Consider the following 22,445-nt stretch of genomic DNA (forward strand, 5'->3'; position numbering starts at 1 on the left):
TGGGAGGCCAAGTCGGGTGGATCACCTAAGGTCAGGAGTTCGAGACCAGCCTGGCCAACATGGTGAAACCTCATCTCTACTAAAAATTAAAAAAAAAAAAAAAAAAAAAAAGGCCGAGTGTGGTGGCATGCATCTGCAGTCCCAGCTATTCAGGAGGCTGAGGCAGGAGAATCCCTTGAACCCAGGAGGCAGAGGTTGCAGTGAGCCAAGATTGCGCCACTGCACTCCAGCCTGGGTGACAGAATGCAACTCCTCCTCAAAAAATAAATAAATAAAAAATAAAGTAATACGGAAATCAAGGTTCTCCCTTCACCTTCCTCCCATTCTCAGACCTGCTTCACAGACCACAGCCACTTTGTCCTGCTGATTATGAATGGGGCCACTGTCCAGATCACGGAAGCTGTGCAGTGTGGCAGAGGCTGGGCTCTGGAGTCAAGTCCCCCTTCTGTCCCCTGGAGGGATCATACCCTCTCTCGGTATCATGTTCCTGTTTATCTTGGCCATTTTCTCTGACATTGTGGCTTCCCTCCAGGGGATTCCTTCATTCTCAGTCATCCAGCAGGTTCATTCTGAGACCTAGCATGTGCTGAGCACCATTGCGGGTGCAGAGTTCCTGCACTCATGGAGTTTGCCTTCAGTGAGGGCACAAAAGTGGAGTGCGGAGCTGCAGGTGTTTTCTGTGGGGCGTAAGAGCGTCTCACCTTTGCAGAGCAATGGCCCTGGGGATCTCAACACCATGGTGACAACCAAAACCACTCACATAGCTCCACACACCGCTGGTGGACAGGACCCTCTGGCAGCCCCTGTGCTGGAGATTGGGAGGCTGCTTCAGCCCTCTCCTGGAGATTGATCAGGGATTGTCTCACCAAGCAGATGACACGAAAGGTGAAATGTGAATGTCAAGAAGGAGGCCACAGTGCAAAGATCTAGGGCAAGATATTCATTCAGCCACAGGCAGCAGCTAGTGCAAAGGCCCCATGGAGGAAGTGAGTTTGCCGTGTCCACTGCCAGGTGATCAGTTGGCTAAGGAAAAGTGAGGGTAGGCAGAGCGGGAGAGATGGAGGTAGGTAGCCGAGCATAGACAAGGTAGGGTAGGGTCTTATAAACAGCCTGCCTAGACAGGATTTTGGGATTTTGGCAGGGAGGGGAAGTTGTTTTGGGCTTTTGTTTTTAGAGACAGGGTCTCACTCTGTTGCCCAGGCTGGAGTGCAGTGGCGTAGTCCTAGCTCACCGCAGCCTTGAACTACTGGGCTCAAGCAGTCCCCCAGCCTCAGCCTCCCAAGTGGCTGAGATACAGGTGCACACCACCATGCTCAGCTGATTTTTGTATTTTTTTGTAGAGAAGGGGTTTCACTGTGTCTCCCAGGCTAGTCTGAAACCCCTGGCCTCATGCGATCCTCCTACCTCGGCCTTCCAAAGTGCTGAGATTTCAGGCATGAAACACTGAGTCTGGTTCGGCTTTGAGTTTTTATTGAGGGTAATGGGAAGCCACTGGGGTGTCTTGAGTAGGGAAGTAAGAGGATCTTCCTAGCTGCTGTGTGGGAACGAGGGGCAAGGGCTGAACAAGGAGACCAACTGGAAGACTTTGCTTCTCAGATGAAGGGTTTCTTTGTTCACACAGGCAAGGATGAGGCACTGGCACAGCTGGCCGTGGGTGGGCTTGTCAGCTGACCACTTGCTTTAGAGGCCTTGGCTGGGAGCTGGCTCTTGTGACTTTTGGCCCCTAGAGACTAAACTGCAGAGAATTTGCTTTGAGGTGCCAGCTCCTACATTAGCAGCCTTAGTTTTTCCTAGACAGACTGGTTTCTTTGGAGAATCCCTTTTTCTTGTCATAACCACTGAGTTTACCACTGTTCTGCAGAGAAGGTATGTGGGGATAAGGTGGCTATGGAGAGATCAGCATTCAGACCTAACATCAATCTCCTTTTCAGCTGCATATCTCGCTCCTATCCTCTGCTATACCCAGTCTCCAAGTAAGTGGCCTCGGGGGGATTCTGTAGGGACAGAGCACCTGCTTTCTCCCTCCAGCCCCACACTGCTTTGTGGTTGCCAGATGGAAGTTGCATCTGTTGAATATTGCTATGCTGAGATGCACCAGTGACTGCCTCCGCAAATCTTTTTATTACTGGAAGTTGTAACTTGCCTCTTCCTTCACTCTCACTTGTAAGGCAGGCTCAGGAGGTTTGCTGATTGTGAGTGCATCATCGACCTTGATCAGGGAAATCTGTCCTGTTTTCCTTTATTTCTTCCTCTCATCCAGAAATTGTTGTCCTGGCACAAGAATCAGTAAACCTTTTTCTGTAAAGGGCCAGATAGTAAATATTTAAGGCTTTAGGGGGCGCATGGTCTCTACTGCAACTACTTAACTCTACTGTTGCAGCAAGAGAGAAGCCATAGACAATAGGTGGATAAATAGACGTGAGTGTATGCCAATAAAACTTCATTTACAAAAATAACCAGGAGGCCAGATGTGGCTCATGGGCTGTGGCTTCCCAGCCCCGGCCTACTGGAATCCAAATCGGGTTTGGCACTTGGAGAAGCTGCTAGTATGGGTCCCTGGGCCTGTATCTGAAACCAGTACTAGCCATGGTCTGTGGAAGAGGTATCTTTTTTGTTTGACTCTATTCACCATCTAAGAGATACTGAGAGATCAGTGATTTGGCCCTGCCCAACTGAACAATAAATATTTTATATCTAGTTGTGAATTTTTAGAATTGCAGTGTTTAAATGAAGGGAAAGAGCTGCTTGTTTCATTTGGTAAATCCCTTATATGATAAAACATCTAGGAGAGAGGCTTTGTCACAAATCCAGTTGCCCTTTTGCTGTGTCCATGAAATATTTCAAAGTAGAGAGACTAATAGGCATCCACGTATCTGCTACACAGATTGCCTTTTACTCCCAATATATTGGGGTGTTGTTGCCTGGCTGCATGGAAGGTTGTGGGGTGTGAGGACACTTGGACATTCGGGCTCACTGTGTCTCTGTTACAAACTAATGGAGCGTTGTCCCTGAGCGTGAGGGATGCCTCTGGCGTCTTGTTTCCTCTACCTGAGGAAGTGCAGCCATGCTTGCTGGAAAGACTTGGGAGAGGATCATGTACCACTGAGGCAGGCAACGCCCTTTGCCCTGTTCCTCCCTGTGGGCCTGGCAGTGGGGCTGGGCCCAGGGCCAGCAGCTCACCTACCCTGGCTAGGAACCTGAACTCCTGCATCATTTCAAGGCCCTTCTGGGCAACACCTTGCCTTCCCAAGTGGACTGGCCACCTCATCTTCCCTTGTCTCCAGACACCCCCACCACCTCCTTCCCCCAGCCAGAGACTCCAGAATCCCAGATCCTCACAGCAAGACACATCCTCCCCCAGGGACCACATGTCTCTTCAGTGGAGAGGCTCTGGGAAGGGGAGGGAACGACTTCCTCTTTATTCCCGTAGCTTCCATTTGAGTGGCCGACAAGTGTCTCAAATAGCATTTCAGATTGTGCCCCCCCACCCACTCCACCCCCGCCTTCCTCCTAGAAAATGCAGCTGCTGCTCGTGTGCAGCCACTGTTGAGACAGGTGGAGGCCACGGTGCTCGCTTGAAACCCTCTGGGACCACCGACTTTCAGTGGCTTCTACTGAAGGGAAGGGCCAACTATTTTGATTTGGGTTTGATAGATAATACTGAATTTGAAAAATAATTTCCCATCATTAAGCCAGACATCAAGAGGCCAAAGTAAATTCTAGGTCATCTCTCCCCTCACTGAGTGAGTTCCCCGTAACCAGCATTCCAGAAGAGGGTGAAAGGAAAAGAATCAAGTCCTTTTTTTTTAGATGTTGCCCAAACTGGATCGCTAAACAGTATCATACTTCTTTACTGCGATTTCTTATCATTTTAAGATAGATACCCAGTTTTTATTTTAGGAGTAAACACTTAAACTGAGGAAGCACACCTGTTATTTCTCACTTCCTGTTCAGCCAACACTAATGCCTTCTCTGTACTGAGAACAGGTGATCCTCCCAAAGCGTGTGTGTGTGTCTCCCTGTCTTCGTGGGGCCCTTGCTGTTCTCACCATAAGCCCAGAAGACTCAAGGATGCTCAGCGGGTAGTGCGGCCCTCTCCACCACCTATTCCAGAAAGTCCTCCTCACCCTAAAAGGAAGCCCCATTCCCACCAGCAGTCACTCCTCACTCCCCTTCCCCCAGCCTCTGGCAGCTACCAGTCTGCTCTCTGTAGATGTGCCGATTCTGAATAGTTCTTAGAAATGGAATCATGCAATATTTGTCCTTCTGTGTCTGGCTTCCTTTACTTTGCAGAATGCTTTCAAGGTCCATCCATGTTGTAGCATGTGTCATACCTCATTCCCTTTTTTTTTTTTTTTTTGAGATGGAGTCTTCCTCTGTTGCCAGGCTGGAGTGCAATGGCATGGTCTCGGCTCACTGCAACCTCCACCTCCCAGGTTCAAGCCATTCTCCTGCCTCAGCCTCCCGAGTAGCTGGGACTACAGGTGCACACCACCATGTCCAGCTAATTTTTATATTTTTAGTAGAGACAGGGTTTCACCATGTTGGCCAGGATGATCTCGATCTCCTGACCTCATGATCCACCCTCCTCGGCCTCCCAAACGCTCGTTCCTTTTTATAGCTAATATTCTATTGTTTGGATATAGCACATTTCGTTTCATCAGTTGATGGATATTTGAGTTGTTTCTACCTTTTGGCTATTGTGAATAATGCTGCTGTGAACATTGTGTACGGATTTTTGTTTGAACACTTGTTTTCAGTTCTTCCGGGTATATGCCTAGGAGTGAGATTGCTGGGTCATGTGGATGGTCATTTTTGTTTGTGTGTTTGAGACAGAGTCTCGCTCTGTTGCCCAGGCTGGAGTATAGTGGCGCTATCTCAGCTCACTGCAACCTCTGACTCCTGGGTTCAAGCGATTCTCCTGCCTCAGCCTCCCAAGTAGCTGGGATTACAGGCAAGCACCATCATGCCCGGCTAATTTTTGTATTCTTAGTAGAGATGGGGTTTCACCATGTTGGCCAGGCTGCTCTCGAACTTCTGACCTCAGGTGATCCACCCATCTCAGCCTCCCAAGGTGCTGGGATTATAAGCGTGAGCCACCATACCTGGCTTTGGATGGTAATTTTATGTTTAACTTGCTGAAGAACCACCAAACTGTTTTCCATATCAGCTGCCCCATTTTACATTCTCACCAGCAATATACAAGGGTTCCAGTTGTTGTTCCACGTCCTTTATGACACTTGTTTTTTGTTGAGACAGGATCTCATTCTGTCACCTAGACTGGAGTACGATGGTACAATGATAGCTCACTGCAGCCTTGAACTCCTGGGCTCAAGCTGTCCTCTCACCTCAGCTTTCTGAGTAGCTGGGACTACAGGTTCATGCCACCATACCTGGCTATTTTTTTTTTAATGTAGAAAAGGGGTCTCACTATATTGCCCAGGCTGGGCTTGAACTTATGGGCTCAAGCAATCCTCCTGCCTCAGCCTCCCAAAGTGCTGGGGTTAGAGGCATGAGCCATGGTGCCTGGCCATGCTAACATGTTATTTTTCAGTTTGAAAAAGAATAGGTATCCCAGCAGGTGTGAAGTGGTATGTCATTGTAATTTTCATTTACATTTCCTTAACATCTAAAGGTGGTGAGCACCTTTTCATGTGCTTGTTTGGCCATTTGTGTTTTTTTTTTGGTGAAATGCCTGTTCAAGTCCTTTGCCCATTTTTTAATCGGGTTTTCTTTTTGTTATTGAGTTGTTAGAGTTCTTTTCATATTCTGGATACTAGATCCTTATATAATTTGCAAGTATGTTCTCCCATTCTGTGGGTTGTCTTTTCACTTTCTTGATAGTATCCTTTGCACAAAAATGTTTAATTTTTATGAAATCTGGTTTATCTGTTTTCTTTTTAGTTGCTTGCGCCTTTGATGTCATAGCGAAGAAACCATTGTCAAACCCAGGGTCATGAAGCGTTACCTTTGTATTCTCCTAAGAGTTGTGTGGTTTCAGCTCTTCTGTTTAGGTTTGTGATTCATGTTGAATTCGTTTTTTTCCTGTGGTGTGAGAGGGGATCCACCTTCATTCTTGTCCATATGGCTCTCCAGTTGTCCCAGCATCATTTGTTGAAGAGGCTGTTCTTTCCCCAGTGAATGCACTTGGCTCTCAATTTTATTCCATCAATCTGTATGTCTGTCCTTATGCCAGTATCATACTACCTTGAGCCAAATGCACTTTTAAAAGATCCAAGGCTGGGTGCGGTGGCTCACCACACCTGTAATCCTAGCACTTTGGGAGGCCACAGCAGATTGGATTGCTTGAGCTCAGGAGTTCAAGACCAGCCTGGACAACATAGTGATACCTTGTCTCTACAAAAAATACAAAAATTAGCCAGACGTGGTGGCAAGTGCCTGTAGACTAAGCTACTCAGGGGGCTGAGGGAGGAGAATCATTTGAGCCCAACAGGTTGAGGTTGCAGTGAGCCGTGGTTGTGCCATTGCACTCCAGCCTGAGTGACAGGCAGACCCTGTCTCAAAAAAATTAAAAATAAAAATAAAATAGCTGAAAAGACATACAAAACTAGGCTTTGTTTGGGAGGACAAGTAGTTTGGTATTGCTGGAACATCAAGTGTGCATGGAAGTGGTTGTGTGAAGGCTGGAATTAAGGACTTGAGAGACAGTGATTGTGTGAAGGAGATGCAGCAAGCTCCGGAGCCTGCCTGAGTGTTGGCAGATAACGGGGACATGAGGTATGTCCATGCTCTCAACAAGCTCAGAATCTCTTTGTAGAAGCAGACATGGGATTCCAAGCCTGATGTAAGCGTAAGGGAACCCCCTTAAGAACACTGAGGAGATGGTGGGGCCTGACTGCGTGTATGAGGAGTGGGGAAAACATTAAAGAGAATGGCATTTGAGCTAGAACTGAAGGCTGAGTAGATCAGAAGCTTTGTGTGGGGGTGAGAGTTTGGGAACGGGAAGAGGGCATTTCATGCTGAAGAAACAGGCATTGAAACAGGGCAGGGTCAGAGAACATTTGAGAATCTGAGAGTGGCCCAGCATTCCTGAAATAAAGGAGAGACTCATCTCTCCCATACATTGAGAGATGAGTCCTGGAAAAATAAGTGTGGGGGAGACAGCGGCTGAGCTCAAACCCCGTGCTGGAGTTTGAACTTTCTCCTGCAGGCAGTGGGGCGCCACTGGCATCTTGTGAGCAGGGGAATGGTCTGATGGACCTTTAGAAAGGTCAGTCCAGTAACGGTATGAAAATATGATTGGAGGCAGCTGTGCTCACCACTGTACCACCAACACTGAAAATATGATTGGGAGAAAGATGAGGGAAGGTGTTCTGATTGTCTGGTCTATAGAGGCTGGCGTTAATGCAGGGAGGAATAACGTGTTCATTTGGACTATTTTCACATTCACAGTAGTTGAGGGAATCGTACAGGGAAGCCCCAGGTCCCCGTTGCCCAGCCTTGGCCATCATCCACATGCAACCCATCTTGTCTTATCCAGGCCTCCTCCTCCATATGCATGGCCTTCTCTTCACACTACATTATTTTGAAGCAAATCTCAGTCATCATATTTTATTTGTAAGTCCCACCTGTGGTATCCTCCAACAAGGACTCCAAGAACCAGAACGTGATTGCCCCACCTAAAAATATTAACTGCAATTCCTTACTCTCAGGAGTAAGCATTAAATCTCCCCTCCCCTCCTCCCTTTTTCAGTTGGTTGGTTTGGGTCCTGAATTGAATTGAGTCCTGAGATCCAAATCAGGTACATACATTACACTAGGCTGTGATATGTGCTGGTTCCTCCTCTCCTTTTTCTCCTTGGAATTTAATTGTTAAATCAGGTTGTTCGCATACGTTTGAGAGATGTGATAGTCAACCAAGGGTGATTTTGCCCCCCAAGGGACATTTGGTAATGTTTGGAGACGTTCTTAGTTGTTGCCGCTTGGGGGAGGGGCTGCTTGCATGTAACAGGGCCCACAGCCGAGGCTCACCTGGGCTGAAGTGTGGTGGCGCGACTGCCAGGTGCTGTAGGAGGACACCTCCTGCCATTCCCCCACGTTCCCTGCGTGCAGATCGCATCGCTGTTGGTTAACACACTCCCCTCTCTCGTATTTTCCTAAGAACTGGTGGTTAGACCTCAGGGCTTGATCAGATGCAGGCTGGACTTTCCGGCATTAAAAATACTTCTTAAGTGGAATATCACTTAGTCCTTGGCACATAAGTGGTGGCAGTTTGTTCCGTTTATGATAAAATTGCAGAAAGGGAGGATTTTGAGAGGCACTGAAGCATGGAACTGCTCGGGCTTGCGGTGTTAAGGGGGAAGTTGGGGCCCAGCATTTGGCTCAACCCCAGACCCAGAGTCCAGAGACTGAGGCTGGGGCTTGGCTGCAGCACTGACTTGATTTCAGGCGCTCACCCCGCAGCCTGAGCCCTGCTTTCCTCTCTGTAAGCTAAGGATGCGCCAGCTCGGCCTGAACGATGAATGCAGCGTGGTGCAGCCGCTCCCCAGCCTTCCTCCCTAGCCGTCTCCCTCCAGCTACAGGTGCCTTCTGGTGCCGCCAGCGGAGGAGTCTTTGGAGGTTTACCAGACATCCAAGGAGCAGGGAGGGAGCTGGGTGTCGGGGCTGCGGCAGGGTCCCTGCCGGGGTGTCCACGAACCAGCGGTGTTGGTGATGTCTGGCGCCCAGGAGGAGGGCTTGTTTACAGCCGCCGTATTTCCTGGGACCCTGGCTTCTGTCCTCTGCCCAGGGACTTCAGACCTTCCCCACCCTCCCAAGCCTCAACCCGCCCTGCGTCTCCCGGTGGCACAGCGACCTTGGCGGCTTTGGCCCCTGAGCCGCTAGGCTGCCAAGGCGCGCTGTGCGCGTGGGGCCAGGTTCGACCTCACTCTTGTTGTCGCTGCGGACCCGCGTGGGCTCCCGCCGGGCCCTCCTACCGCCCCCCCAGCTTCCCCGCCCCTGTCCTTGCGAGCCTGCGCCTTCCTGGGTGCCTGACACACCCCTTTGCCCCAACCACGTTTTCTCAAGAGTGTCGTCTGTCCTGGCCTTCCAAGGAGACCCTCAGCTCCCGCTGGCCGCCTCCGGAGCCTCCGGCATGGGCCCCAGGCCGCGGTCCCGCCTCTGCCCCAGCCTCCGCTGCGTGGCCCCGGAGCCCGGAGGAGGGGAACCGGCCGCCCGGGGAAGAAGCGGAGGACGCCGATCTGGCCTCCTGCGCTGCGCGCTCCAACTCTCTGCTTGGCCACACGCGAACCGTGGTCTCCCGTTTCCTTTCCGTCCCGTCTCGGGGGCTTCATCCTCCGGCCGTGGCCGTGGCCAGGCGTCCCGGAGTGGCACCCAGGATCCCGCCCCAGCACCCGCTCCCGCTCCCACCCTCGTCTGTGCCTACCCGCCCTGGGCAGCTGCTCCCAAGGGAGCCCCTCGCCCTCCCTCTCTCCATCCCTCCTTCCCCCCATCCTTCTCTCCCTGTGTTTCTCCTTCCCTCTCTCTCTCCTACCCTCCCTCCCTCTCTCCCCCGTCTCTCTCTCTTTCTCTGACTCCCTCTCTCCCCAACCTTTCTTCCCCTCCCCTCTCCCTCTCTCCCCCTCTGTCCCCTCCCCCTCCCCCTTTCTCCCCCTCCCCCTTCCCCTTTTTCTCCCCCTCCTCCCTCTCTCCCCCTCTTTCTCCCCCTCCCTCTCTCTCCCCTCTCTCTCTTTCTCCCCCTCCCCCTCCCTCTCTTTCCCCTTTCTCTCTTTCTCCCCCTCCCCCTCCCTCTCTCTCCCCTCTCTCTCTTTCTCCCCCTCCCCCCCTTCCCCTTTCTCTCTCTTTCTCCCTCTCCCCCCCCCCTCTTTCCCTTCTCTCTCTTTCTCCCCCTCCCCCTCCCTCTCTCTCCCCTCTCTTTCTCCTCCCCTCTTTCCCCTTTCTCTCTCTTTCTCCCCCTCCCCCTCCCTCTCTCCTCCCTCTCTGTTTCTTCCCCTCCCCCTTCCCCTCCCTTTCTTTTTCTCCCCCTCCCCCTCCCCTCTTTCTCCCCTTCCCCTCCCTCTCTCTCTCTCCCCACTCTTTCTCCCCCTCCCTCTCTCTCCCCTGTCTCTTTCTCCCTCTCTCTCTCTTTCTGCTTTCTCCCCCTCCCTCTCTCTCCCCTCTCTCTCTTTCTCCCCCTCCCCCTCCCTCTCTTTCCCCTTTCTCTTTCTCTCCCTTCCCCTCCGTCTCTCCTCCCTCTCTCTTTCTCCCCCTCCCCCTTCCCCCTCCCCCTCTCTCCCCCTCCCTCTCTCCCCCCTCTCCCCCTCCCTCTCTCCCCTTTCCCCTCCCCTCTCCCCTCTCTCTTTCTTCCCCTCCCTCTCTCCTCCTCTCTCTCTCCCCCTCCCTCTCTCCCCCCTCTCTTTCTCCCCCCCTTTCCTCTCTACCTCCTCTCTTTTCCCCCTCCCCCTCCCTCTCTCCTCCTCTCTTTCTGCCCCTCCCCACTCCCCTTCTCCCTCTCTCCCCCTCCCCCTTCCTCTCTCCCCCGTTTCTCTGTTTCTCCCCTCCCTCTCTCCTCCATCTCTCTCTTTCTCCCCCTTCCCCTCCCTTTCTCCCCCTCTCTCTCCCCCTCCCCCTCCCTCTCTCCCCCATCTCTCCTTCTCCCCCTCTCTGAGCCCAGGTTCTTGGTGGCATCTGCTTTGGGCGGCTCTGCAGCTCCTTCCTCAGGCAGGTCACCTCACCTTCCCAGGGACAGACAGTGTCTCATGCAGACAGGCCCTGCCCTCCTGAGCTGATGTCCCATCAGGGAGGAAGATGCCCCCTCAGAGTTGGTGGGAGCACCAGGTCACAGTGTTGTGGGGCAGGCAGCCAGTGGCTGGGCTGGGCAGGGCAGGCACAGTGGCTCCTCTCTCTGGTCTTGGCCCTGAGGAGGGAGAGGAGTGGGGCGTGGTGGCCAAAGGGCCAAGGGCCCCTTCGCAACTGTGCCCGAGGGCTGACTTATTTTCTCAGGGGCAGAAGCCTATCCTCAATGTGTCCCTATGGCAGTCAAGACCCATGGACTTGCCTCCCAGCCCCTTAGGCCGGGCCACCTTCCATGCAGCCGACCTTCCAGCTGGGGTCAGAAGCCACGGGGGAGCCCTGTCATTGGCCTCTACCCAAGGTCCTCGCTGTGAGTGCTGGGCTGGCACTATAGTGAAATAAAAAGGAGATGGAGAGCATTATCTACTGGAACACGCACATATGTGACTGAACATCTAAAGCCGGGACAGCTCCTAGGAGGAGCTCCTCCAGACTGTGGAATCAATGCCAGGGGCACCCAGAGAAGGCGGAGCAGAAACCGTCTAACTGGGGGATTCTGTGGAGGAGCTGGTTATGGAGGGGCTTTTAGGGAAGAAAGACCCAGGCTTTCATGGTAAAAGATTGACAGATGTCAAGCTCAGAGCCCAAGAAAGTACCTTTTGAGGAAAAAGCCACAGACTGAGGGAGAGAAGGGAACCGAGACCCCTGCCTCCCAGGTCAGAGGCTGCCTGCTGTTCCTGGCAGTCTGTCACATCAGACACCTCTTTCCAGGCATTCCTAAGCACCTTAGTAGAAAGTAAAGCAGCTCTTACTGCTTATGAAAATTTCATTCAAGGATGAGAACAAATTAATGTTTGGGGCTGGAGTTGGTGTGTCTGCTCTCCTTGGCCCTAAACTAGGTGGGTTTGTGTTTCCAGGATGGAGTCTATGTTAGTTCATTTTCACACAGCTATAAAAAACTACCTGAGATTGGTAATTTATAAACAAGAGATGTGTAATTGACTCACAGTTTTGCATAGGTGGGGAGGCCTCAGGAAACTTACCATCGTGGCAGAAGACGAAGGGGAAGCAAGGCACTTCTTACGTGGTGGCAGGAGAGAGAGAGAGAAAGTGGAGGGGGCGAACTGCCAAACACTTTTAAGCCATCAGATCTCGTGAGAATTCACTCACTATCACAAGAACAACATGGGGGAAACTGCCCCCACGATCCAGTCATCACCTCCCACCAGGTCCCTCCCTCGACTTGTGGGGATTATAATTTGAGATGAGATTTGGGTGGCGACATAGAAGCAAACTGTCTCAGAGTGTGATAGCCTTTTTAAAGAGCACATATGCAGACAGACTCCCTTTCTTTGGGCAGACAAGAAGGGTGGGCAACGAGCACATTATGTAAATCATCTTGACGGTGGACACAGCAGCTGTTGGCTGTCGCTGCTGGATAGTGGTGGCAGCAAACAGCTATGGGCCAGGTCACTGCTTGCTACCTAGAGAGCCCTTCAGCTGGGGGGCCCAGAGCACAGCTGAGCTCCGTGGGCCCCCTTGGTGAGCTCCTTTGGCCTGTGTGGATGACGGGGGACCCCTGGTTCCTCTGGTTTGTGCATCCTCAGACTCTTCTCCACCTCTGCTGAGTAGTTCAGATGGCAGCGTTGCAGGTTGGCCGCAGGGGTGTTGACCAGCCCTGGAGCTATGGTGCAGCCTGGGAATGAGCACGCACACCAGGAGCCTAGGATAATGGCAGCAGAACAGCTCCAGCAGAGCGTTTCCTGGGGCTCAAGGGGAAGCACTCAGACGGCCTGCTCTGCGTGTTCAAGGCTGAGTGGTGAGCCAGCAGGGAGCACCTAGCATTTTGTGAGATAGCCATGTTCATCTCCTCGCGCCACTGTACAAATTACACGTGCAGCGGCCCCAAAGAGCATAAACTTATTATGTTACAGTTCTGGCATGCAGGTCTGAAGTGAGGCCAAAATTAAGGTGTCAGCAGGGTCGTGATGGCTCTGGAGGTTCTAAAGGAGAATCTATTTCCAGCCTTTCCCACCTTCTAGAGGCCACCTGCCTGCCTCGGCTCGTTCCCTGCATCTTCCAACCCAGCCATGTAGCATCTTCATCTCTCTCTGAACCCCGCTTTCATCGTCCCATTGCCTTCGCTTGTCTCCCTCCTGCCTCCCTCTTGTAATGACCTGTGTGATTCCCTTGGGCCCACCTGGATGATCCAGAATCATCTTCCCATCTCAGGATTCTTAACTGAATCCCATCTGCAGAGTCACTGTCGCCAAGCAAGGTCCCATATTCACCAGTTCCAGGAATTAGGATGTGGACATCTTTAGCGGTCATTATTTAGTCTACCACATCAACCTATGTGGTAAATATTTAGCAATCAAAAGTTTGAAGGAAGATACGAGAAATTAGGCATATCTTTGAATCTCTCAGTCTAATATTGCAGAAGGTGAGACATAAGCCCCATACTCCAGCCACTGTAAGGAATGATGTCTTCCATGGAGTGAATGGGAATGTCCCAGAGTAAGACTCGTGTATATGTTTTTCTATATTTTAATAGTGCTACAAAATACAACCATTGTACATATTCATTTGTTTTTGTTTTTGTTTTGGAAGCAAATTTCCGTCAGGAAAAACAGCCTTGTTGCTGTCCCGTCTACAGTATCTACTAAAATAAAAGTACCAGTCTCTCAGCCCATAGTGAAGAAAGACAAACGGCAAAATTCTTCAAGGTTTAGCGCAAGCAATAATAGAGAACTTCAAAAACTACCATCCTTAAAAGGTAATTTTTATTTGTCTTTTAAAAGTTGAATTGTGGCTGTTGGAGTGAAGGAGCAATGTTTTGATAGTGTGCTAATTTATTCCTTTGCTGTGTTTGTATTTTGCGGGGTCATCTTTTCTGTATTGAGGGGTTTTTTTTTTTTTTTAGGTTGAATGTCATTAACTTATTTACTCAATTAGCATTTTAAATTCCAGAGCTATTTAACATAAAAGTTTAACAACACAGTATAGACATAATACACTAAGAAAACAGGAAAAGCTGAACATCTTTTTATTTATGGTATTAAGCTAGCCAGTTTTTCTTTTAAATTAATTCTCATTTGTTTGTCTTAGAACTATAGCAATTCCGAAAGGAATTACTCGAAGTAGAGTAATTGTAAAAATTACAGTAGAAGTTCTCTATGTTTCTAAAGTAAGGACTGTAGCTATAGTACATTATGGACTTGCTTTGTTATGAGTCATTTGAGGATTACCTCTACTCAAGCGTTTCTTATATGAAATTAGGAAAAAGTGCTGTTTACTTTGAATTTCCCCCCAAATGACACAGCCATTCCTTTCCATCTCAGGTTGTTTAATCCCTAAAAGTCTTCCTTTAGATTTTGAGATTGAGGTGCTTAAAACTTTATCAAGGAAAACAGAGTAAGGACCCTAAAGTCAAATGTGAACCTCTTAAAACCTTTATAATTACTAAAATATAAGACAGATATACTAAATAAAATATCATTTTTCGTACCTTAAATTTATAATAATGGATCTTTTACAATTAATTTCCACTGAATATTAATTCAACAACCAGTCCAGTGGCTCAGGCTTATAATCCCATTACTTTGGGAGGCTGAGGCAGAAGGATCACTTGAGCCCAGGAGTTTGAGACCAGCCTAGGCAACATAGGGAGACTCCGTCTCTACAAAAAAATAAAATTAGCTGGGCATAGTGGCACACACCTGTGGTCCCGGCTACTCGGGAGGCTGAGGTGGGAGCATTGCTTGAGCCTGGGAGGCCAAGGCTACAGTGAACCATGATCGTGCCGCTGCACTCTAGCCTGGATGACAGAGTGAGATCCTGTCTCAGGAAAAAGAAAAGTAAATATGAACTCAGTGAGAGCAGGCAGTCTGTCATGTTTATAGCTGTATTCCCAGGCTTTCCACACTGTCAAGCAGATAGCAGATTTACCGGGTGGAAGGAGGGAGGAAGGAAGGGAGGCTGGGTGGATGGTGGATTTATGGGTGGGTGGATGGGTGGGTGGATTTATGGGCGGATGAATTTTCTTGCCCCCTACTTGCTAGAAATCCAGGTTCTCGGCCGGGCACAGTGGCTCATGCCTGTAATCCCAGCACTTTGGGAGGCCAAGGCAGGCATATCACGAGGTCAGGAGATCAAGACCATCCTGGCTAACATGGTGAAACCCCGTCTCTACTAAAAATACAAAATCAAAATTAGCCAGGCGTGGTGGCAGGCGCCTGTAGTTCCAGCTACTTGGGAGGCTGAGGCGGGAGGATGGCGTGAACCTGGGAGGCAGAGCTTGCAGTGAGCTGAGATCGTGCCACTGCACTCCAGCCTGGGCAACAGAGAGAGACTCCATCTCAAAAAAAAAAAAAAAATCCAGGTTCTCGCTTGCATTTTCTGGAGCTTGTATTTGGCTTACATTTGGTTTACCTTTGTGGTAGATAATATGCATACTAAGTCATTTTTGATTAGTCTTCCTCTTCCCAAATAGGATATACCTTTCTCATGCTATTCATTCATTCAGCAAATATGTGTTGAGCGCCTGTGAAAGCTATTCTAGGTACTAGGGGTACAGAATTACACAAAACCAAGCGCCTATTCTCCTGGAGTGAGCAACCCATTGGTGAGACAGCAAGGAAAAGGATAGGTACCGACTCCTCCTTCCAGTACCCTCCGGAGGCCCAGAGTCAGAGGGAGGGAAAAGGCTTTGTATAACCATTGTTGGGCCCTCGTATCCCAAGCCCTGTCTCTAATGCCCATCACAGCTGGGGCTTGGATCTGCCATGATACAGAAGGTTGGCCGTGTGCCCCACCTTTCCATGCGTACCCTGCCTCAGCCAGTGCATGCTGGGTGGGTACTGCTGCTGAATTTGGTCAAATGCCATATGATTTTTCTCCTTAAGATGTTAAGATTATAATTGCTGTGTTGATAGATTTTTCTGGTTTTGAACCATCTTTGCATTTGTCAGTTTTGTCACCATATATTATTCCATGCACTGGACAGAGCCCATGCAAGTACCGGTGTATGCCGGCCTCCAGCGTACTTCCTTTACCTCTTCTGAGGAGTCGCTGCACAAGCCTCTTTCTACATCTGTTTTCTATTCTCAACCTCTGTTTCCTTCGTTTTTCATTATACCTAGTAAGAATGGCATGCAATATACTTCCACTGACACTTACATTTTCACTGTTCCCCAAAAGGGTAAATTCTCCGTAGTAAATCCACATATCCAGGAGAATTTCACATGGATCAAGCCGGTTCCCCTCACTGGTCTTGTTTGATAATTCTCTCTTGGCTGTTCGAAAACATTAATGCCTCTGTATATATACTAAAATAATTTCACCTAGTTCAGAAAAATAATAATTGATTGGAATTAAAGTTATATATTAATTTGGTGAAAATTGATACCTTTTTTCCATCTAGGAAGATGGTATATATCCCCCATTTTTCTGGGTCTTGTTTTCTGACATAAAATTTTACAGTTTTCTTGTAAATCTCTAACTTTCCAGTAAATTTATTTCCAAATACTGTATAGCTTTTGTCACGCTTGTGACTGGGTTATATTTTTTCCCATTTCCACTTCTGATTGGTTTTTGCTAATCTCATGCAGAGCTATTGGTTTTTAAATATTTTCTTTTGCCATCACCTTACCACATTTTCGTATTAGTCTTAATTAATGTTTCCACTACAGTCTACATATATAGTCCTGTTGTTTGCAATGGATTCTTTTATCTCTCTTCCACTATTCATGCCAACATAGACTAGTTATTTTAATTTTATTCTACCACTAAGAAGGACCAATAAAACCTGGAGCAGAGGTGATAGCAGGCATTCCTGTTTTCTCCCATTTTAGTAAATGGCTTCAGCGTTTCCTAAGTTGATGGGAAAGTGGCTCTTGGTTTCTGGTAAGCAGTGTTTGCGAGGCCGCTGGTGCTCCGGAGTCCAAACTCACAGGACTCTTCCTGGACCCATGCAGGCTGGTTGGCACCATGCCAGTGCATGCTGGGTGGGTACTGCTGCTGAATTTGGTCAAATGCCATATGATTTTCTCTTTAAGATGTTACTATTATAATTGCTGTGTTGACAGATTTTTCTGGTTTTGAAATATCTTTGCATTTTGTCAATTTTGTTGCAGTGTATTTTCATAGTGTTTGGAACTAATTTTCTTTAGAATATTTGCTTCCATATTTACTACATGGAGGTGGTCTGTAGTTTTCTTCTTTTTCATAAACCTGTATTTTGTCCCGTCTAAGATTTGTTGTCACCAGCACTTCGTGATGGTTCCTGGGGTGGCCTGCAGCAGCTTTTCCCACAGCTCCCTCACACTGCCACCTCACAACAGGGATGATAAGATGGACTCGGATTTCAGAAACAATAAAATGTGGAATGTGTCCATAAAATAGAGTTGAAAGGTTGACTTGGAACTCAGTTGGCCTGTTGCTTTTCTCTATGAAACATCTGTGGCTTCTTACCATAGTGGGTCCATTTAGAAAGGGGAGTCTGTTAACTAGTACATGGTCATTGTTTAATGGACCTTTTAATCTCTTCCTCATCAGTGGCGGTTATGTCTCCTTATAAGTTCATTTATTCTTTTGACTGTTCTGTTTGTGTTCAGTATTATTCATCTGCACTTTTATCTTTAATTATCTTATGTCTTTTATTTTAACCTTTTCCTCATTTATTAAGTTGAGTAAAGAGTTCACTTATTTTTAGTTTGCTTTTTAATAATAAAAGAATGTAAAGCCACGTATTCATTCTGAGTGTAACTTTCAGCCCTATCCCTAGATTTTATTTTTTCCTAACTTTTCAAGTCATAGGTTTTTCTTTTTTAGAGTTAATTAAGGCATAATTTACATATCCTAAAATTCACCCATTGTAACTGGAAAATTTAGTTATTTTAGCAAATACATAGAGTTGTGCAACCGTCACCACAATTCTGTTTTAGAACATTTCCATCTGCCTCCAAAAGTTACCTCGTGCCCATTCACCATTAATTTCCACCCCTGGCCCCAGCTGCAGGCACCCACTGATCTGCTTTCTGTCTCTAGACTTACTTTCTTCCGGACAGTTCATATAAGCAAAGTCATACCATAGGTAGTATTTTACACCTGCTGTAATGTTTTTGAGGTTCATCTGTGTTGAGTAGTTTGTTTCTTTTCAATGCTGCATCATATTCAGTCAGATGGATATACCACATTTTGTTTATCCGTTCATCAGTTAATGGACATTTGGGCTGTTTCTTAGCTGGTAAGAGTAACAGTGCTGCTGTGAACTTTTGCATAGAAGTCTGTGTGAGCAGATATTTCATTTCTCTTGAGTAGATACCTAGGAGTGGAATTCCTGGCTTGTGTGGTAAATTTATGTTTAGCTTTTTAAGAAACTGTTGGCTGGGCACCGTGGCTCACGCCTGTAATCCCAGCACTTCAGGAGGCCGAGGCGGGCGGATCGTGAGGTCAGGAGATCAAGGCCATCCTGGCTAACACGGTGAAACTCCATCTTTACTAAAAATACAAAAAATTAGCTGAGCATGGTGGCACACGCTTGTAGCCCCAGCTACTCGGGAGGCTGAGGCAGGAGAATTGCTTGAACCTGGGAAGTGGAGCTGAGATCACACCACTGCACTCCAGCCTGGGCGACAGAGCAAGACTCTGTCTCAAAAAAAAAGAAGAAAAAGAAAAAAGAAAAGAAAAAGAAACTGCCAAACTGTTTTCCAAAGTGGTTGTACTGTTTTACATTTCCACCAACAATGTATGAGGGCTGTGGTGTGGCCACATTCTTGCCAATATTTACTATTGTCTTTTCGATTATAGCTTAATTCTTGTGGGTGTGTAATGGTGTCTCACTGTGGTTTCCATTTGCATTTATTTCCCCAATGACTGGAACTGTTAAGCATCTCTTCATATGTCTGTTAGCCATTTGTCTCTCTTCTTTGATGAGATGTCTATTTTTAAGTTGGTTGTCTTCTTCTTGTTGAATTGTAACAGTATGTTATCCCAGATATGAGTCCTTTATTTTAACAGAAAATAAAATACAATAAAAATAAATTATTACAGAAGTGAAGTACAAAATACACTTCGTATAAAATAGTGTTTTTATTATTATAGTCAGTAGACATAAGATTACCCCGTTAAGTTGATACGAAAGTTTCGAAACACTTATTCTCAATTTTTATCATTCATTGTAAATCTTCAGATTTGTCTATATGTGTCAAACCCTTCTTTTGAGCTTTTAATTTCAGGGTTTTTTTTTTCATTTATGAAAGTTCTGCTTGGTTCTTTTTTCAGTCTGCAGTGCCATTTTAAAGTATTTTCCTATTCTCTTGAACATACCATCAAAACTTGTCATAAGTATAGTACACGCAGCTGTTTTATAGCCTGCGTCAGGTCACACTATTATCTGAGGTGTTTGTCACATTTTGTTCATGATGTCTTATTTCCTTGTGTACCTGATTTTTTTATTATATATTGGTCATTGTATTCAGATATTTGAAATAAATTGAAACCTAGAATCAAAGTGTCTTGTTCAATAGGGATTTGTTTTTGTTCTGCCAGGCACCTGGAGGCACTGCCAATCTGGGAGTGCCTTAAACCACAACACTGGTTTGTTAAATCAACCGACCCAGTTGTTCTGCAATATATCCCACTTTTACCCCACTGTGGTTCCTGTAAATGGAAACCTTTTTTGGCTGAAATACGTCAGAGGCAACGCTTTATAACTTAGGAGATAGTGACATTATTGTGAGAGATGCATAGCTTCTGGTTGCCTATCATCAGAAGTGATGCTAAATTTTCAGTTTTACTAGTGAATTCAGTTGATGACAGATTGATATCTCTATTGAACAATTACATATTTCCCTTTACAATTCCAAAAGTACTAGTAATAATCTGCAGTGTATATTTTGGCATCCTGCCAATGTGTATTCCCTGTCAACCATACACTAATGTCTTGAACAACAGTTGATAATCCTTGCCTGAGTCAGGACTTTCAGTTTCACTAGAGAATTCAACATTTACTCTAACATTCTTCTGAAAGCAGTGATTTTTCTTACCAACCAGAGATACTTGGTTATCTTGAAATGGAGCTCCTACTGAAAAAGAAGGATAAGCTTAACTCTTTGTCTTTTATTACCAGTTCCCTCTAATGGTGACAGCTGAAACTTTTTTTCTAGCTTTCTCTTTAATATCATTGTGGACTAATATATTGTTGATTTCAGTGTGTTTTCAAGTACCAAAATCGTTAGTCTTTCTGGTGTTCAGATGGCATAATTTCAATCATTGAGTGCCCTTTAGGGTAGCTACTGTGTGTTTTTTTGTTTTTTTGTTTGTTTGTTTTTGTTTTTTTTACATAGCCTCATTTATTTTTGATTCCTTGATTTCTGACACAGTGAGACATCCCTTGGGCTCATTTAGTACCTTCTCTTCCCCAGACTTCAAATCAGCCATTTTTCTTTTCTTTTCTTCTTTTTTTTTATTTTTTGAGACAGTCTCGTGGTCTCATCTATGCTGGAGTGCAGTGGTGCAATCTTGGCTCCCTGCAGCCTCCGCCTCCCACATTCAAACGATTCTCCTGCCTCAGCCTCCCAAGTAGCTGGGATTACAGGCGTGTGCCACCATGCCCGGCTAATTTTTGTATTTTTCGTAAATATGGGGTTTCACCATGTTGGCCAGGCTGGTCTCAAACTCCTGACCTCAAGTGATCTACCCACCTCAGCCTCCCAAAGTGCCGAGATTACAGGCATGAGCCACCACACCTGGCCAAATCAGCCATTTTTCAAAGAGCCCTGGTTCCTTTCAGTGGTAAATATATTAGCAACCAAAATCTGGGTCAGAGGGATGTTTATTGCTAGTGGTCTGACGTTACTTTTAAATGCTTTCAATAGAGGGAGCGAGGATATAAATTTTCTGAATTGTATGTTCATATTGATATTTTAAATTTAATTTTAACATTATAGTGTTTTTGAAGCAGGATATTTCCCTGACTGCTTCACAGGCAGGAACTGGAGTGTGTGGGTGTGGGAACTAGCTGGCCCCTTCAGCGCCAGCAGGGGCGAGCTCCACTTACTCGCTGCTCCACGCCTCGTGGGAGGGGAAGTGCAGGTGAGCTGGTGCAGGAGCACTTTTGGGCACCAGCAGGAGCAAACCCCGTACCAGCCCCATGGCAGCATCTTCAGGGGTCCCTGTGATCCCTGAAGCCCCAGAGAAAGCGTTGCAATACTCTTTTAGCTCTGCCATCCGTGGATGACTTAAGTGTTAACAGCTCAGTGGAGGGTCAGTGTAACAACCTTTTACACCCGCACTCATGGCACCCAAGTTGTTGTCCAGCATCCAGGAGGAATGAGGTTGCATGAAGGAATTGAAGACGGTAAGTGCAGGGGATTTTATTGCCAATGAAAGTGGCTGTCAGTGGGAAGGGAAGCTAAAAAGGAGACAGAGTGGGAAGGTAATCTTCCCCTGAAGTCTGGCTGTCTCCAGCCGGATTCTTCTCTGAAGTTACGCCATCAAGCTGTCCCTCTGAAGTCAAGCCACTTCTTTCCAACATCCAACTGTAGTCTCCGATGTCCAGTTGCTTCTCCTCTCTGTACCAGCTGAGCCTGGGGTTTTTATGGGCACAGGATGGAGGAATGGGGCAAGCCATGGGTTGTTGTGGAAAAGGCAACATTCAAGTGAGAAAACAGGGATGCATGTTCTCACTTTGGGCCAAGGTTCCAGGCTTTTCGGCTTGAGGCTAGGGCCCTCACCAGGGACCTGCCCTTTTCTGCCCAGAACTTCCCTGCTTCCTGTTCCTATCATTTTCACTTATTTCTTGGCTTTCATAGTTTTATCTCTGTCTTACACTGAAAATGTTGATTTCTAGCATCACTAATGTAATTATGGGTATATTCTCTTAAACAGTTCCCAAAAACAATATTGATATTACTGGAAACAGTTGGAACTTTGAATTGACCCATAGTCATTGCAGAAAGAAACAGCTGTTGACTTTATTTATTTATTTATTTTAGAGATAGTTCCATGCAATGTTGCCCAAGCTGGTCTTGAACTCCTGGGTTTAAATGATTCTCCTGCCTCAGCCTCCCAAGTAGCTGGGATTACAGGCATGCACCACTATGCCTGGCTACTGTTGGCATTTTTATTGGGATCCTGTTACATTTTGCAAATATCTGAGGGAGGGCTGGCATCTTGTGATGTGTGCCTGCTCTAAGAGTATGCTATGACTATTTTCCAAAGCCACTTTCATGTCCTTTAAGGCTGTTTTTAAGTTTCTCTTGTAGGTTTTGCACATCTTTTACTAAGCTAATGCCTAGATAATCAATTATCATTGCTGTTGTAAATGGGGTCTTTTCTTCCATGTGTCTTCTAGTTATTAGTTGTTTATATGAAGGCTATTGAATTTGGGGGTCTTGCTTTCATAACCTGCTTCCTTACTGAATTACCTGCTTGTTCGCATCAGTTTTTCAGTTGATTCTTTCGAATATTCAGGTATTAATTAGAGCATCTGCACATAATTTCACCTCTGTTTATAATTGTAAACTCACATGTCTTTCTCTCCAGTTGACTAATAAAATTCAGTAAAACAATTTCAGTAAAATATTACATAGTGGTGGTGAGAGTGGGCATATTTGTCTTGTTTCTGACATTAGTGGGAACGAGAGGCATGATTTTTAGCAACCGTTTTTTATTTCATTCTGTGGATACCCCAGTTTTTCAGCTATTATAAA

The 22,445-nt window shown here is 46.9% G+C and overlaps 1 protein-coding gene across 8 annotated transcripts in view; it reads left to right on the forward strand.

Annotated features, from left to right (window-relative positions):
- The window catches only part of PPP2R5C (protein phosphatase 2 regulatory subunit B'gamma), a 166,351-nt gene that overhangs the window by 11,975 nt on the left and 131,931 nt on the right, over positions 1 to 22,445 (forward strand). For 7 of the 8 annotated variants that reach the window (XM_024231292.3, XM_054529814.2, XM_054529815.2 and 4 more), the window contains 1 exon segment: positions 13,342 to 13,507. The exons of the other annotated variant lie outside the window; for it this stretch is intronic. Coding sequence is in view for 3 of the 7 variants with exons in the window: in XM_024231284.3 (XP_024087052.1) it covers positions 13,342 to 13,507 (166 nt within the window). In the remaining 4 variants the exon portion in view is untranslated. 8 annotated transcript variants of the gene reach the window in all.

Source organism: Pongo abelii, chromosome 15 (assembly GCF_028885655.2).
Source record: "Pongo abelii isolate AG06213 chromosome 15, NHGRI_mPonAbe1-v2.0_pri, whole genome shotgun sequence".
NCBI classification, from domain to species: domain Eukaryota; kingdom Metazoa; phylum Chordata; class Mammalia; order Primates; family Hominidae; genus Pongo; species Pongo abelii.